This window comes from Camelus dromedarius, chromosome 16 (genome assembly GCF_036321535.1).
Source record: "Camelus dromedarius isolate mCamDro1 chromosome 16, mCamDro1.pat, whole genome shotgun sequence".
Classification (NCBI taxonomy): Eukaryota; Metazoa; Chordata; class Mammalia; order Artiodactyla; family Camelidae; genus Camelus; species Camelus dromedarius.
In genome coordinates this window covers 12,590,640-12,607,364 of record NC_087451.1, presented here as the reverse complement: position 1 = coordinate 12,607,364, position 16,725 = coordinate 12,590,640, and the positions used below count along the sequence as shown (strand labels likewise).

Here is a 16,725-nt window from a genome sequence, read left to right as displayed (position 1 = left end):
TTTTTATTTGAACAGCTTCACAGGAAAAAAATTATTACATGGTTAAACTAATTATATTTCATAAAAAGAGAACATAAAATGTTAAATTAGGTTATTAAAAATCCAATAATTACAGTGTTTATGAATTTAAAGTGTTTATGTCCTACAATATGAAATTATGGTCTAAAATGGTGATTTAAAAACTAGTTCCACAAAGCACAAAACTTAATGGACCAGAATCTTTAGAAAAAGGAATATTATAATGAAATTTTATTGTTAGTTGGTGTTAATTCTTTGGTGCCATGAACAGTTTGTTGACTGTTTCTTAAATGGTTTGCTTTTTACCCATAAAGTCATCATCTAGGTTATTATGTTCACAAGATAAAACTGTTATTGTTTAGTGGTGAGTTTCTACAAATATTTACTGAGCACTTTTGCTGTACATTCATTGACCAATCATAAATCTTATAACTTTAGCAAATATTGAGTCTTATTTTTTACTTCATTTATTCCACTCTTTTCAACTTTCATTTCTGACATCTATTATTGAAAATATACCAGGTTCCTAGGGTTCTAATGAAATAAAATTTATAAAATTTATTACAAGGAATAAAGTAGCAAGACTAGCTCTCCATATAGCCTGGGTCAGAGATAATATTACAGTAATGTTACATTAAATTTCATTCCACTCACCTACCTAGGGCCTGGTTTAAGGCCCTATATGCTTGAATTTCATACCATTGACGACCTGGTAAAAGACCTCTTAATTTTGAATGCTGGTCATTATACTGTCGCTTTAGTTCAACCTAATAATTTAAAAATATATAAAAAATACAGTAGATAATTAAAGCTCATTTAAAAAAATCATATTAACTTCTAACATTTTCAATATCACTTAATTGGGGTAGAAAGATTTTGTTTTACAGTACTAAACATTATCCAGTTCATTTAAAACATTTCTACTCATCTTTATATTACCTAAATTCCTATATGCATAATTAGTTATGTGATGATATCAGTTTTATTGAGAAATAATTTATATATGATAAAATTCACAAACTTTCAATGTACATGTAAATAAGTTTTTTAAAACATAGTCATGTAATCACCACCACAGTCATAATTCAGAATATTTTCAGTACCCAAAAACTCCCTCCTATCCCTCTATAGGCAATTCCCTTCACTGCTGACCGTGTCAACCAATGATCTGCTTTCTGTTTTACCTTTTTGAGAATTCTATGTAAATGTTATTATATAGTATGTGATCTGTGTCTGTCTTTTTTCATTTAGCATAATGATTTTGAAATCATTCATTTTGAAACATACATCAATAGTTCACTCTTTTTATGTTTATCCAGCCTGATAATCCCTGTTTTTTAATTGGGATGTTTAGGCCATTTACATTTAATGGAATTATTGTTATGATTTGGTTTAAATATATAGCATAGAACACACATTCTTCTCAAGTGCACATGGAACATTCTTCAAGATTGATTATATGCTGGGCTGCAAAATAAGTCTTAAGAAATTTAAGACTGAAATCACATCATGTGTCTTTTCCAACCACAATTGCATGAAATTAGAAATTAACATGAGAAAACTGAAATATTCACAAGTATGTATAAATTAAAGAACACACACCTGAACATCAATGGGTCAAAGAAGAACTCAAAAGCAAAGTCAAAAAGTAACTTGATACAAATGAAAATGGAAACACAACAAGCCAAAACATTGGGATGTAGCAAAAGCAGTTCAAAGAGAGAAATTTATAGCAAAAACTGCCTACGTTAAGAAAAAACAAAGATTTCAAATTAACGACATAACTTTATGTCTTAAGAAAGTAGAAGAAAAAAGAACAAGCTAATGTCAAAGTTAGGAGAAGGAAGGAAACAACTAAGATGAGAGGAAAAAAATTAATGAAACAGACTAGAAAAAAACAATGGAAAAGATCAATGAAACTAACCGTTGCTTTTTTAAAGAAAAATAAAACATAAATTTTTGCTAGTTAACCTAAGCAAAAAAAAAAAAAAAAAAAAACAAACTTAAAATTAAAAATGAAAGCACAGATTACAACTGAACTACAGAAATACAAAGAATCCTAAGAGACTACTATGAATAATTAATTATATACCAAAAAATTGGATTACTTAGAAGAAATGGATAAATTTCTAGAAACAATCAACCTACCAAACTAAATCATAAAGATATAGAAAATCTGAACAGGCCTATAACAAGTAAGGACATTAAAGCACTAATCAAAAACCTCCCACACAAAGAAAAGCTCAGGACTAGATGACTTCATTGATGAATTCTACCAACATTTAAGGAAGAATTAACACCAGTTCTTTTCAAATGCTTCTGAAATACTGAAGAGGAGGAAATACTTCCAAACTCATTTTAACAGGCCAGCATTACTCTCATACCAAAACCAGGTAGGGACACTATTATTTATAAAACAGAAACAGACTCACAGATACAGAAAACAAACTCATGGTTACCAGGGGGAAAGAGGGTGGGAAGGGATAAATTGGGAGTTTGAGATTTGCAGATACTGACTGGTATATATAAAAGAGATAAACAAGTTTATACTGTATAGCACAGGGAACTGTATTTGATATCTTGTAGTAGCTTACAGTGAAAAAGAATATGAAAATGAATATTGGTATACACTCAAGGATGACTGAAGCATTGTGCTGTACACCAGAAATTGACACAACATTGTAAACTGACTATACTTCAATTTAAAAAAAAGTTAAAAAAAAAAGAAAATTACACTACAGTATCCTGATAAACATAGTTGTAAAAATCCTCAACAAAGTACTAGCAAACTGAATTCAACAGTACATCACACACCACAATCAAGTGGGATTTATCCTGAAATAAATTGGTTCAACAAACATTAATCAATAAATGTGATATACCACTCTAACACAATAAAGGGTAAAAGTCATATTATTATCTCAATAGATGCAGAAAAAGTATTTGACAAAATACAACCCCCTTTTGTCATAAAAATTCTCAACAAATTAGGTATAGAAGGAATGAAGTATAGATTTCAACATAATAAAGACCACATAGATAAGACCACAGATAACATCATACTTAATAGTGAAGGGCTGAAAGTTCTTCCTCTAAGATCTGGAACAAGACAAAGGTGCTCACTCTTAGCACTTCTATTCAACAAAGTACTAGAAGTCTTAGCCAGAGTAATTAGGCAAGAAAGTAATGAAAGGCATCCAAATCAGAAAGGAAGGAGTAAAACAGTCTCTATTTGCAGATGGCATGATCTTATGTGTGAAGAACCCTACAGACTCTACCAAAAAACTCTTAGAACTAATGAATGAATTCAGTAAGTTTGCAGGATACAAAATTAGTTGTGTTTCTATACACTAACAACAAACTATCCAAAAAAGAAAAACGAAAAAAAGAAAGAAAGAAAGAAAGAAAGAAAGAAAGAAAGAAAGAAAGAAAGAAAGAAAGAAAGAAAGAAAGAAAGAAAGAAAGAAAGAAAGAAATTAGGAAAACAATCCCATTTATAACAGCATCATAAAGAATAAAATACTTCGGAATAAATTGCAAGGAGGTGAAAAATCTTTACACTAAAAACTGTAAGACATTGGTTAAAATCAAAAAAACACAAATAAATAGAAAGATCTTGTGTTTATGGATTGGAATAATTAGTATTGTTTGAATATCCTTATTACCCAAAGTAATCTACAGATTCAATAAAATCCTTATCAAAATTCAAATGACATTTTTTACAGAAATGTAAAAAACAATTCTAAAATTTGTATGTAACTGTAAAAGACCCCAAATAGCAAGAGCAATGTTAAGAAGGACAAAGCTGGAGATAACACACTTCCTGATTTGAAACTATATTACAAAACTTCAGTAATCAAAACAGTACTGTACTGGGATAAAATCAGATATACAGGTCAATGGAACAGAATAGACAGTTCAGAAATAAACTCATGCCTATATTGTTAACTAACCTTTGACAAGGGCACCAAGAAAACACAAAGGGGAAAGGATAGTCTCTTTAGGAATGATGGTGGGAAAACTGGATATTCACATGCCAAAGAATGAAACTGGATCCTTACTTTACACCATATATAAAAATCAACTCAAAATGAATTAAAGATTTAAATGTATGATCTGAGATCATAAAACTTCTAGAAGAAAATATCAAAAGCGCAAGCAATAAAAGCAAAAATAAACAAGTAGGGCTACGTCAAGCTAAAACGCTTCTGCACAGAAAAAGAAACAATCAACAAAATGAAAAGACAGCCTACGGAACAGAGAAAATATTTGCAATCTATACATCTGATAAGAGGTTTATAGCCAGAATATATAAGGAATCCATGTAACCAACAACTTAAAAAAAAAAAAAAAAAAGCAGAAACAAAAGCAAAAGAAATTCTGATTAAAAAATCAAGCAGAAGGCCTGAATAAACAGACACTTTTCCAAAGAAGACATACAAATGGCCACTGGGTATATGAAAAGTGTTTAACCTCACTATTCATCAGGAAAATGCAAATTAAAACCACAATAATACATCACCTAACACCTGTTAAGATGGCTTTTAGAAAAAAGACAAGAGATAAGTGCTGGCAAGGGTATGGAGTAAAGAGAACCATTATACACTGCTGGTGGTAATGTAAATTGGTACAGCCATTATGGAAAATGGTATGGAGGTTCCCCAAAGAATTAAAAATAGAACTGCCATATAATCCAGCAATACCACTGCTCGGTATATAGCTAAAAGAAATAAATTTACTGTCTTAAAGAGATGTGTACACTCCCATATTCACTGCAACATTCTTCACAATAGGCAAGATATGGAAACAATCTAACTGTCCACTGATAAATGAATGGATAAAGAAAATGTAAATATGTATGTGTGTGTGTGTGTATATATAATGGAGTATTATTCGGCCATAAAAGAGGAAATTCTGCCATTTGCAACAACATAGATGAACCTGGAGGATGTTATACTAAGTGAAATAAGCCAGACACAGAAATACAGCTATGACCGCACTTATTCATGGCATCCAAAAACATTAAACACATTGAATCCCAGAGTAGCACGGTGATTGGCAGTGGGGGGTGGGGGGGGTGGGGGGGTGGAGGAAATGGCAAAATATTGGTTAAAGAGTATAAACTATCAGTTATTTTCAGTTATAATATGATTAAGTTCTAGGATTTGAATATATAGCATGGTGACTATATTCAATAGTAATATATTATATACTTGAAATTTGCTAAGAGTTTAAGTGTTCTCACCACACACTGAAGAAATGGTAAGTATGTGAGGTGATGGTTGTGTTAATTAACCTAACAATAGTAACTTTACAATATATAAGCATATTAAGTTACCACATTTTACACCTTAAGTATATGCAATTTTTATTTGTCAATTATACCATAAAAAAACTGAGGGGAAAAAAAGGTCCATGCAGTGCTGGGGTAAACTTTCTGCTGGCCTTGATCCTGGTTTTGGAAGGATGGGACCTCTTAACTCCCAATTAAAAAAATCTTTCACGGCCTCAAAACACCATAAATAGCATTCAAAGGCAAATGAAAAACTGGAGAAAAAGTTCTGTTATCTAATATACAGTGAGCTCATACACAATAACAAAATCTGACTACTAAAAATAAACAATCTGTGAGAAAGCAAGAGCATCAAAGATGGATGATAAGTGGCTGGTTACCCACATGAAAAGATGCTCAATTTTACCAGTAAACCAAGAAATGTAAATTTAACATTTCCATTGTTTGCATTTATAGAATACTGACAAATATTTATCAAATGTGTTTATATTTCCCCCAAGTACAAGGATATTCACTGCATCTTTGTTTGTATTGAGGAAAAATAAGAAACAACTTAAACGTACATCAAGTGGATCAACTAAATATATTACATTTATCCTGAGAGAAAAATTGTGTTATTATATAAAAAGAAATAGATTTCTATGTTTTGATGTGAAAATTTAGCCAAGGGATATATTTTAAATAAAAAACCAAGTAGAACACATACACGTATACACACTTACAATAGCCAGGTGTCATGTTAGGAATAAGGACCACCATTTAGAGCAATGCCAATTCTAAAGTAGCCCCCCCCAAAACTTAAACAAAACCCTGACAAGAACCACAGGGGAGACAGTTTAAAGACCACATACTTTGAGCTCTTCCCAGATCTCCCCTATAAAATTGTCAAATTGTGCCCACTCAAGGTCAAGATCATCAGCTACTACTTGAACAAAAATCAGTATTCTTCACAGTATGATAAAAGAATCCAGAATCTCTATTATGTACCATTCACAATGTTCACCATACAATAGAAACTACTAGAAAAATGATCCATAATCAAGGAAAAACCAGGCAGTCAACAGAAACCAATCTAGAAAGGGCTCAGCTGCTGGAAGTAGCAAAGACTTTAAAGTAGCTGATACAAACATATTTAAATAACTTTAAAACATATGGTTTAATGAATGAACTTTAAAGAATCTCAGCAGAGAAGTGGAAACACAAAAAAGACCCAAATGGGAGAATTTTTGCACTTGAAAGATACAGTAACTAAAAAAATAAAAAATAAAAATAAAAATAAATTCATTGGATGGGTTTAACAGCATATTGAAAAAGGCAGGAGAATTAGTAAATCTTAAGGCAGATCAACAGAAATAATGAAACACATCAATAAGAGCAAAATAACTTCATACATACCAAAGATATTGGTGTAGAAGAATCCAAGTATATGAAAGTAGTCAGCGATGATCTAAACAAATTTACAATTCAGAGTTGAAACAGTACTAATACACTTGATACAGTATTTAGTGTCTCAAAGATTCCACTATTAAAGGATATCAAGAATTTCTCCCCTTTCCCAATGATTGAATCTACATTTATTTTCTATCTAGGCAATAACACACAGAGACTGTGTTAAATTAACTTCTGCTTCTTTGCTGGAAAAGAAATAATAAATTCTGCTATCTAGCCGTTGAATTTGATATTATTCTCCTTTTCAAAGAGACTCATAATTAATTAAGGGCATAAGATTACATTCCTATTAAAAGAAATGTCACACCAAAGGGTACCACATACCCAGCCTTCATCTGGTTTTCATAAAAATCTTAAAAATAAAAATTACATCATCCCCAAAGTGAACTACTTTTATACAAGGTCAAAACGTATGGTATACACAAATCAGATTGACCTATTCAAATATATAAGTTAATGAGCTTTTTCCTGTAAAAAGTTCTCCTGTAAAAAGTAAAATGCAAGTTCTGAGTGAAAGGAAATTATATATTATTTTATATTTTTCATACACTAATTGAATGAAAAAAAGGAGTTATGTTTTAAGCTGCTCTCAGGAAAGCTACAGAGTCAATTATGCCTCAATAAAGCTCAAAAAAAGAGAACTTAAGTAAAAGTAATGTTGTAGAAACATTTAAAATATAGCATTAAAAGTAGAAAAATTGATATAATGGGAAGAAGAAATTTTGGGTAACTTAAAAAACCCCCACTGAATTCCAGTCAATATTAATTATTTTGACTGCATGCAAGGCAGCTGTGAGAGGCACTAGGAACATAAAGATGAGCTAAAAATTATTTTTTTGCCTTGCAAGAGCTTACAAAGAACAGAAAAGAATATGAGTACCAGTGGCCATCAAGTAAATACAAGTGTTAAAATATTAACTTTGATGACAGTGTACAGAAGTAAGAGGAGGTGAGGAATAGAGACATGACATGCTATGAATTTGGTGCAAGAATAATGAGGGCCCTACCTGGACAGGCAAAGGGAATGGAAAAGAGGCCTAGCTCGTAACACACTGTGAAGTTATAGAACTTAAGTGACAAAGTAGATGTGGGCTTACTAGAGAGGAAAAGTCAAAAAATGACTGCAAAGTTTCCAGATACTGAGAGAAGAAATCCAGTGATCCTGAAGGTAAAAAGAGAAGTATGTTTAAGGAAGATGATAAACTTGGCTTAATCCACATTAAAGAAATAATTTCTAAACCAAGAACAGAAATTGATAATGAGTTAGCTAATCAGAAAGTCAAAACTGGAAAAGTGGGGAACCAAAGATCTTATTAATAATAAATGATAACAACATCTATCAAGCTGCTATAATGTTCCATGCACAGTGCAGTACTTAATAGGTTATCACTTCATTTAGCCCTCATGTCAATCTTAAGAGGTAGATATTGTTACCCCATTTTACAGATTAGAAAAATAAGGTTTAAAAAATTAAGTAACATGTGGAAGGTGACCCAGTCTGTAACCAGTAAAGCTGAGATTTGAACCTAGTCTATCTCCAAAGCTTCTTCTCTTTAGAGTGACAACTCCAGAGTCAGGACAGTGTACAGCTTCTCTGAGTGATCACAGGTAAGTCAATTCTGTTTACGGCTGACTTTTCCTATTTAAAAATGGAATGTGTAATAAAATCTACTTAAAGTAAAAAATGGTTCTCAAATTTAATGACAACAATTTATTCACCTATAACAAACTGCTAGTATTGGAAGTTCACAAGTGGACTATAATTCCTAGCAACTAGTTAATCCAATGTGAAACAGTAGGAATTTCTCCCTTCAGTTAGTCAGTTTTTAAGGACCCCATGTGGTATTCCTGGACAAGTATTTATCAAATAGTATATTTTTGTAGTACAAGCCTGATGAAACGTATGAAAGTTATTATTTTCTTGAAAAAAATTTGGACGTTCAAGACAAATGAACAATTTATAGTTTTAAGAATTTGTAGAACTACTCAAGAGAAAGCAGTCTCTTCAAGACAGTCTATAATACTATCAACCTTCTGATGTATATATAAGTACACTTCTGAAAAGTAGCTTTCCAACTGGTAGATAAGACATTTTATTTTATATCCCCTCAAAAGAAGCTGTAAAATGTCTAAATTAAAGCTTTATAACTAGAAGATAAAGGAGGTAAACTTCCCTCTAAGTGCCATAGACTATGCTTTTTAAAGTAATATAAATAGTAAATAATATGGCACCATAGGAAATATTAGATATTTTTTAAAAATCTGACAACTTAGCAGTGAAGTATGTTATAATATCTAGAGATTATCAGAATACTTTTAAAATTCTATCCAACTGGGAAAAATACACATTTCTTACCTATCTCTCAAAATGTAACTAAGCATTTCTCTATATTAACAGTATTCCACTCCCCTAAATTTGCATTTATCCCTTGTCAGACATAATAGCTTAAGGACTTTCCAAATTTCCTGTACTATATTGAGACAAATACTTTGTAATGATGACTCTGCCTATGAAAACAGTTGCTTTAGGAAGATTAACTATAAATGAAACATTTAAAGGTAATGTAGCAAACATTAGATTAAATGAAATTCTCTCTCTTTGGTCTTTCATTTTTCATTAAAATGAATTAACTTTTATGTATGACTACATTATTTCAACTTCTTGCAAATTTTCAAATACTTTTTACAATCCAAATTGCCTTTAAAATACTACTGCTGATATTTTACTTAAGGAAATTATTTTAGGTAAAAAGTAAAGAAAAAGCAAAAATACTTCCAGAAGTAAAATATATAGAAAATATTTGAAATACTTATTATATAAAGAAGCAGATTTTTTAAAATTTAATTTCAAAATTGTCTTTGGAGGAACACATTTAATTAGGGAAAGTGAGACTAAGGGTTTGGAAAAGGTAGAAAGCCAGTACACCTCATTTTAATGACATCAGAATCTATTTCATTGTACACTTAGGAATTATCAGGCACGAAAATCAATGCCCAATTTAAAATGACATAAAGCATATGTGAAAAAGCCAGCTTCTCCTGCCAGCAAATAGCCTAAATGTTAAGTAAACCAAAGGCTGGAAGGGATTAGTTGAAATGTCAAAAGACAACCTTTTACTTTTACCTGCTCATCCTTATAAACACATTCTCATCCCTCAGGCATGCTTTCCAAACAAATAGTTTCAATGTGCAGCAGGAAAAGGCCCATGGCAAGCTCTGCCATCTTGTAACTGTCAAAGAGATTAGTCTTTGATCTATTTGGGAGGTCATGTCCACATTCACATTAGCTATACAGTCCAACAGCATTATACCTGTTGACCAGTGCTTCTTTAATGCCTAATGAGACAGACATTTTATATTATGGAAGTTAACTGTGAATGTTTTTTCTAAGTTTTGACAGAAAGTAAACACCATAAAGTGAGCTCAAGTGTGGTTTGGAAAGATGATCTTTTAGACCAGTTAACATTATTTTTCAAATACATTTTACAAGGCTTTCCCAAAATAGAAAGCTATATTTAATTGTACACTCTGGAAGGAGTTTAAACCGCTTGCACCCCATCCCCAATAAATTAGTGTATGTGTAATTTTGGAGGGGTGTGTGAACAGCAGAGAGAAGGCAAATTATTTTATCAGAGCTTGCAAACTGAAGGCCCAAAGTTGTTTTTCTGTGGCCTTTACTGTAGTTTAAAATAATCTGAAATATTTGCCAACCCTCAACCACCTCGCTCATTTAAATAAATCGGTTAACTCCTGTAACAGCTTGTGTTTGCAACCCATTGGTTCAGATGTTGCACTGATTCACAAAGTATTTTTTTTCATAACTGGAGTTCAGTGTTCACAGAAAATGAATAACACCCTTAATATGGTGGTTTCTAGACAACTGAAAATATCTCTGCATCAAAGGCTAACCTGATATAAGTAGAGATGGAATCCGGAAGAGCAAAGATAGATAATCAAGACTAAAACAGTACCTAGGGAATTATGCAAAAATACCCATATAGCATTCAAGCAGAAGTTATATGGCTATGGCTTCCGATTTTACCACTACAATATACTTGAGATGAAACACTAAGTTCCTTAAGTCCTCCAATGACTCAGTTGTACTGGAAACAGTATAACAGGTATATTACTCATAGCAGTAACATATACAAAATAACCAAAAGGATTACATCGTATATGTCAACAAGAAATTTAAGTCACAGTTTTCAACATTAGATTATTATTTTGACTTAAGTCAAATCCAACAGTGCTGGTCTTAAATAGTTCTGTACAAGACTAGCCTTTTATAAGTTTTATAAGTAGCTTCTGAAGAAATAAATGGTGTGATAAATATGAGCTGGAACTATAAATCCATCTCTTCACTTTACTTCTGCCTCATATGAAAGACTGTGGAATTTATTCCAATTTGTATAAATATATATTATGATTTCAGTAATAAACACCTTCCTAAAAGCAATCAATATAGGCAAAATATACTTTTTTTCTTTTATGTAAGCTTTATGACAAAAGTTCAGGCCTTGAAATAAGACTAAGAACAAATAATCAGCTAAACTTACTAATTAAAAATATTAAGAAAACTTAGCCTCGGAAAAATAAACACATTTGTCCAGCAAACGCTCAAGAAGAATAGTTTTATCTGTAGCCAAGGTACAGGACTTAAAATGTAAACATTTATAGCAAACCCAATCTGGTAGACAGAGACTGTGCATTAGATACATTTATTGCTCCATATCATCAGAGTGTAAACACTTTTATCAGAGTATCACAATATAAATTCCAATGGTTGGAGTTCTAAACTCAGTGTAAGATCTTGTATGTGAAATAATTTAGCTGTATAAAAGGAATATAGCTGGCTTTATTTCATCTGGCGTATTTTCAGTTTTCTGAAACATCAAGTTAACCAAAATATAGTGTGTGTGCGTGTGTGTGTGTGTGTGTTTTTGTTTTTTTTTAATGGGGAAAAACGGGATTCTGCCAAGAGTTAAGAAGCCAGGCTTCCTTTTAGACTTAAAACACACATACACACACACACAGAGACATGTACAAGAAATGGTTTTCAATTATTACTTACTTTCCTTGTTATACTACACAAGGAACTGACCAGAATAATCTACCAAGAAATAAGAATCAAGACATAGTAACAGACATAGTAATAGTAATATAATTTATCTCATATATGCTTTAAGACTGCTTTGGGTAAGACACTCTTTGCAGAGAAATCTACATTAAACTTTGTGTCATAAATTGTCAGTATTGAAATAAATAGCCTAAAAATTTCATAAAAGAAAAAGAACAAAATATATTCACCCTAAATCAGGCATCTCTCGCTCCCAACATATAACATATAACCTCAACTGATTATAACAATTTAGCTACTACACTATAATAGTTTATTGGTAACTCAGTAACATTAAGCAATCCTGAATATATGCTTTAGATAATAATAATGCAAAAACATTGCTCTCTGTCAGTATGCAGTAGTAGATCTTGATTTTTTTAAAGGCAGGCAGTTTTTTTTTTAATAGCTTTATGTTTCATTTATTATTGTATTATTTAATTATTTTGGTGGGGGGGAGGTAACTAGGTTTATTTATTTTTAGAGGAGGTAGTGGAGATCTTGATTTTTTTAAATTAGGAAAACAATTTGTTAAGATAAGAGCCTAGGAAAAAAGCAGAAATTAATATTTTTCTATTAAAAGAAAAAAAAAGACATTTACTACTTTAAGACATCCAAGAAACAACCTAATATATGCTTATTCTGTAAAGGGCTAAGTTAAAGAAGAATTAAGAGTAATAGGCTTTGTGGCAATTTAATTAGGCTATTCATACTAAAATATTGCCCAGGTAAACCTGAAAATGCTTAAATTATCATCTCTAGAAAATGCTACATGTACATGTATATATTCATGCTATACTCTATTTTGAGGGATATAATGGAAAAAGCATATCGCCTGGACTCAAAACTTCAACACTCAGTTGTCTGACCTTGAGCAAGTCACAGTACTCTACATTTAGCTTCCTTTCTCAGTTTCCTCCTCTGCCCACCTTACCTCATAGAGCTGGTTCAAGAAATTAATGACAATGGACACAGAAGGGTCATATATTAGAGGTAAGTGAGCTAGAGTCATTACTTGGCCCATATTTCTAAAAATCTGTATAGGTTTGGGTGGGCTCTCCATGCTGTTGTAATACACAGCTGCATGTAAATGAAAGAAGCCATAATGACATGACAGAGACAACGGCTGTTCATATCAGATCAGAGTTTTAACACTTGGGTCAACTCTCTTTGAAGGTGGTTAACCTACACTACTCAATACATGGATACATTATTTTAGGTGACTTACAAGTTTCTTCAGCTTATGGCGTGGCTACTTTTTCATCAAATATCAATGAAAATATGTACATTGGCAGGACACACAGAGAACAGTGTTCAGTTTGGAAACAACATTTTTCTAAATGACTTCTGCAAATTGATCTCAAATTTTCTGAGAAATTATAATATTAGCACTCTTTAATATTCTTCAAAATGTTTTTTGATCACTTTGCAACCTATCAGCCATATTTGAAGGGAACTATATAAAATGTTAGAGGTGTAATCTACAGAATGAGTGCATGACTGGTCCTCTATGAGTCCAAATATTATTTCTTACATATATCTTAAAATCTAGAGCTTCCCTTGTTAAAGTCACATATGAGAGCCAAATACCATGAATAAACCCTTCTAGCAATAACAACCAACAAAATGAAATACTGTCTTATATAAGAAAGCAACGTGAGGCTGTAAATGAAACCCAAGGCTCTTAAAGGAATGCGCCAATATTTAAAGGTTTTGTTAAGGGGAATGAGTAGTGCTGCATTCAGCAAGTGACTGAGACTTGTACCTACTCAAATACAACCTGCAAGAGAGCAAGATCTCTCCTGGAGGAGGCTTGTGGAAGCAGAAGACGCAGTACTAAGTACTGAGGCCCTGGGAAAGTTGTACAGAATTTTTGTGGCGATGGCAGGCATAGAAAGTAGGAGCTAATCCCACTGAGAGGAGGTTCAGACTCAGATTTCACATGACTAAACACCATGACATGTAAAAACGAACATGAGCAACAGTGTGCACGTAAGAAAAAAAAGATCACATGAGTATAGGAAAATACCGAAAACATGCTTAAAACCTTAAAACTCTATTATCTCCACAGCCCAACAAATGAAGTATGATACTTTTGCCATCTAGATTTTTATTATTACATCCAAACTTATCTTTCAAACATGTTTGTTTTTTAAAAAACATTTACTATGTCCTACCTTTGCAATATTATTGTTAGGAACGTTTGATTCAGAGCTTCTCAAGTGTGAATGTGTGAGTGTGGGAATAACGCATATGCAGTCACTGTACTTTAAAATCTCACACTTTACCTTAGAAAGTAATGAAGACTTCTGGTTTCGGGGAGGCAAAAACATTTTTTTGCTTCTTTCTTTGCCTCTTAAAAAAACAACCCCAAATTAGAAATCAAATAAGAAAGAGAAATAGACTCCATCTTCAATTGAACTAAGACATCTGTAACCTTAAACCCAAATATATGACCATGAAAAGCAGAGGGACAAATGGTAAATGATGAAGTAGAGGTGAAAGTTCAAAATGAAGAGTCCAGAAAGGCTGAGGAAATGGATGCATAGGGAACTTGTTGGAGGATGTGTACCACAAAGATGAAACAAGAAACAAGACATGGGAGGAAGATCTAAGACCCAGGAAAATTGGGACCCAACACAGAAGACAAGCAAATAAAATTCCTAGGATGACAGCAAAGGGAAGTCTCATGATACTGGCAATTAAGCAAACTTAAAGAGCAACTTAGTCTTGACTGCGGAAGGAGTTCAGAAGACTCCAGAAGGGATGTCTTTAAGAGGAGAAAAGAACTGACCTATTATTTGACAGGTCTCGTAGGAAAACTGTATTGAGAGGTGTTAGACATATTTATTGAAGATTTCTTTAAAGATCTTTTTAAAAGAAAAAATTAAAAAGTTAAAGAAAGGAAGGAAATCATTTGACCTCAGTGAACAATATTTTTTCATAGTCATAATAATGTGACTATTGATTGTGGATTAAACTTTAAAAACTGTTGCAAAACTATACTGGGAGGATATAAGAAATGAAAGGTGGCATAAGTGAGCTAAAATCCTATCTCGTATGGGAAGTGCATAGTTATTGTCTAAAACTGATTAAACAGAGACAAAATACGGAGGTAAATACCAGATGAAACAGATAAAAGAAGTGAAAGTCATTGCTTCTCAGAAGCAGGGGCTAGGAGAGGGGCAGAAGCCTGGAGACTGTTAATATAAGAAATCATCTACTGTATTTAGTATAAACAAGGCTCTTAGTAAAAGCTGTATTGGATTTTTTTCAACTTGATAAAAAATAATTTAAAAATAAATGCAGACTGTTCACTTTAATTCATGACATACACTTGTATGATTCATTATATAAAGCAAGGGTGTCCAAAGGAGAGTGATTTGGCCTACCAGAAGATATTGGCACTATCTGAAGACATTTTTGATTGTTACAACTGGTGGAGGGGAGAAGGGGTTACTACTGGCATCTACAGTTAAGTCCGGAGACGCAGCTAAACATCTTACAATGCACAGCCCATCACCCACAACAAAGAATTATCCTGCCCAAAATGTCATTAGTGCCAAGCTTGAGAAACCCTACTATTAAGCAATTTTAAAGAATAAATCTGATCATTTTGATGCAATAGGAAATGACACTATGACTTATTATGTAGCTTATTATTCTCCCTGGTACATTGGGACTATGTGTCCCACAGTTAGAAAGCATAAACTGAACTCATTCCCAAAGTATCAAAACTTTAACCTCACTGAAAAACAGGAAGACTGATGCTGAAGACACTGAACAGTGATGTCTACTACATCTTATGTTATCTGCGACCTTAAGGCTTTCTAGGTGGAAAAACTCCAAGTGATACACTCACCTGAAGCCCATCTACGTATCTGCACCCTGTAGGCTTTAAGGGAATCTGAATAAATTGATTAAAATCCACTACAACCAAAATTCTACTCTGAAGGAAAAAAAAAATTATTTTCAGAGAAGTGAAAAAACAGTTCCGCCGCTTCCCTTAAGTAGTGCCACTGATTATGCTCTATGCCAACAGAACTGTCAACCAACCCTCCAAGTCCCCAGGGTGATAAATGCACTTTTAAAGCCTTCAGTCTACCATGAGAGCAAAAGTAAAATATAAAGGTTAACAAAGCTCTTGTCCTCGCCAAAAACCAAGATGAACACAGGAAAATAACTTCAAAATTTAAAAAAAAAATTATTATTAATTATCCAAAGTTTAACTTGGAGCTATATTCAGGCATGGTTTTTTTCCCAAGGACATACAGTGACATGAATATTAGAAGAAAAAGTCTGTCAATCAAACTTGCTTAAAATTTTGTGATTTTAAATGTTTCCTCCCCTAATCCCCAAATACTCCTTTAATAAGTATGGGGATTTTTTTTAATTAAAGATATCTCAGCAATTCATCCATTTATTCTGTATTTTTATGTTTGTTTTTCAGGAGGGATGGGAACAAAGGATTTGGTTATCTCATTTTTCACAGTCCAAGGCAAACTGAGTTGTTGGTTTAGGTGGCATACTTAGATTTAAACTAGATTTTAATTTTTGAAATTCAAGATGTACTTAGAACTGACTATAACTCAATAAAAAAAATTTCATGATAAGTGTAAGTCAAATCACTACACTGTTACACCTTAAATTTACCCAGTGCTGTATGTCAATTATATCTCAATAAAACTGGAAGAAAAAATGAATTAAAATAAGATAGTAACACTGAAAAAAAAAAAGATATACTTAGAACCTGCGTTAATAATAATTTTGGCCAAACCACCTTAAAAAAAAAAAAAAGCTGAAAACAAAGTTTTCTGAGGAGGAAACAAAGGTTTAAATAACAAGCATA

General features: G+C 32.3%; 1 protein-coding gene across 1 annotated transcript in view; it reads right to left on the bottom strand.

The window, feature by feature from the left end:
- BRIP1 (BRCA1 interacting helicase 1) overlaps positions 1-16,725 on the bottom strand; it is a 132,754-nt gene that overhangs the window by 13,329 nt on the left and 102,700 nt on the right. The window contains 1 exon segment of the mRNA XM_064494993.1: positions 673-785. Within this exon segment, the coding sequence (XP_064351063.1) occupies positions 673-785 (113 nt within the window).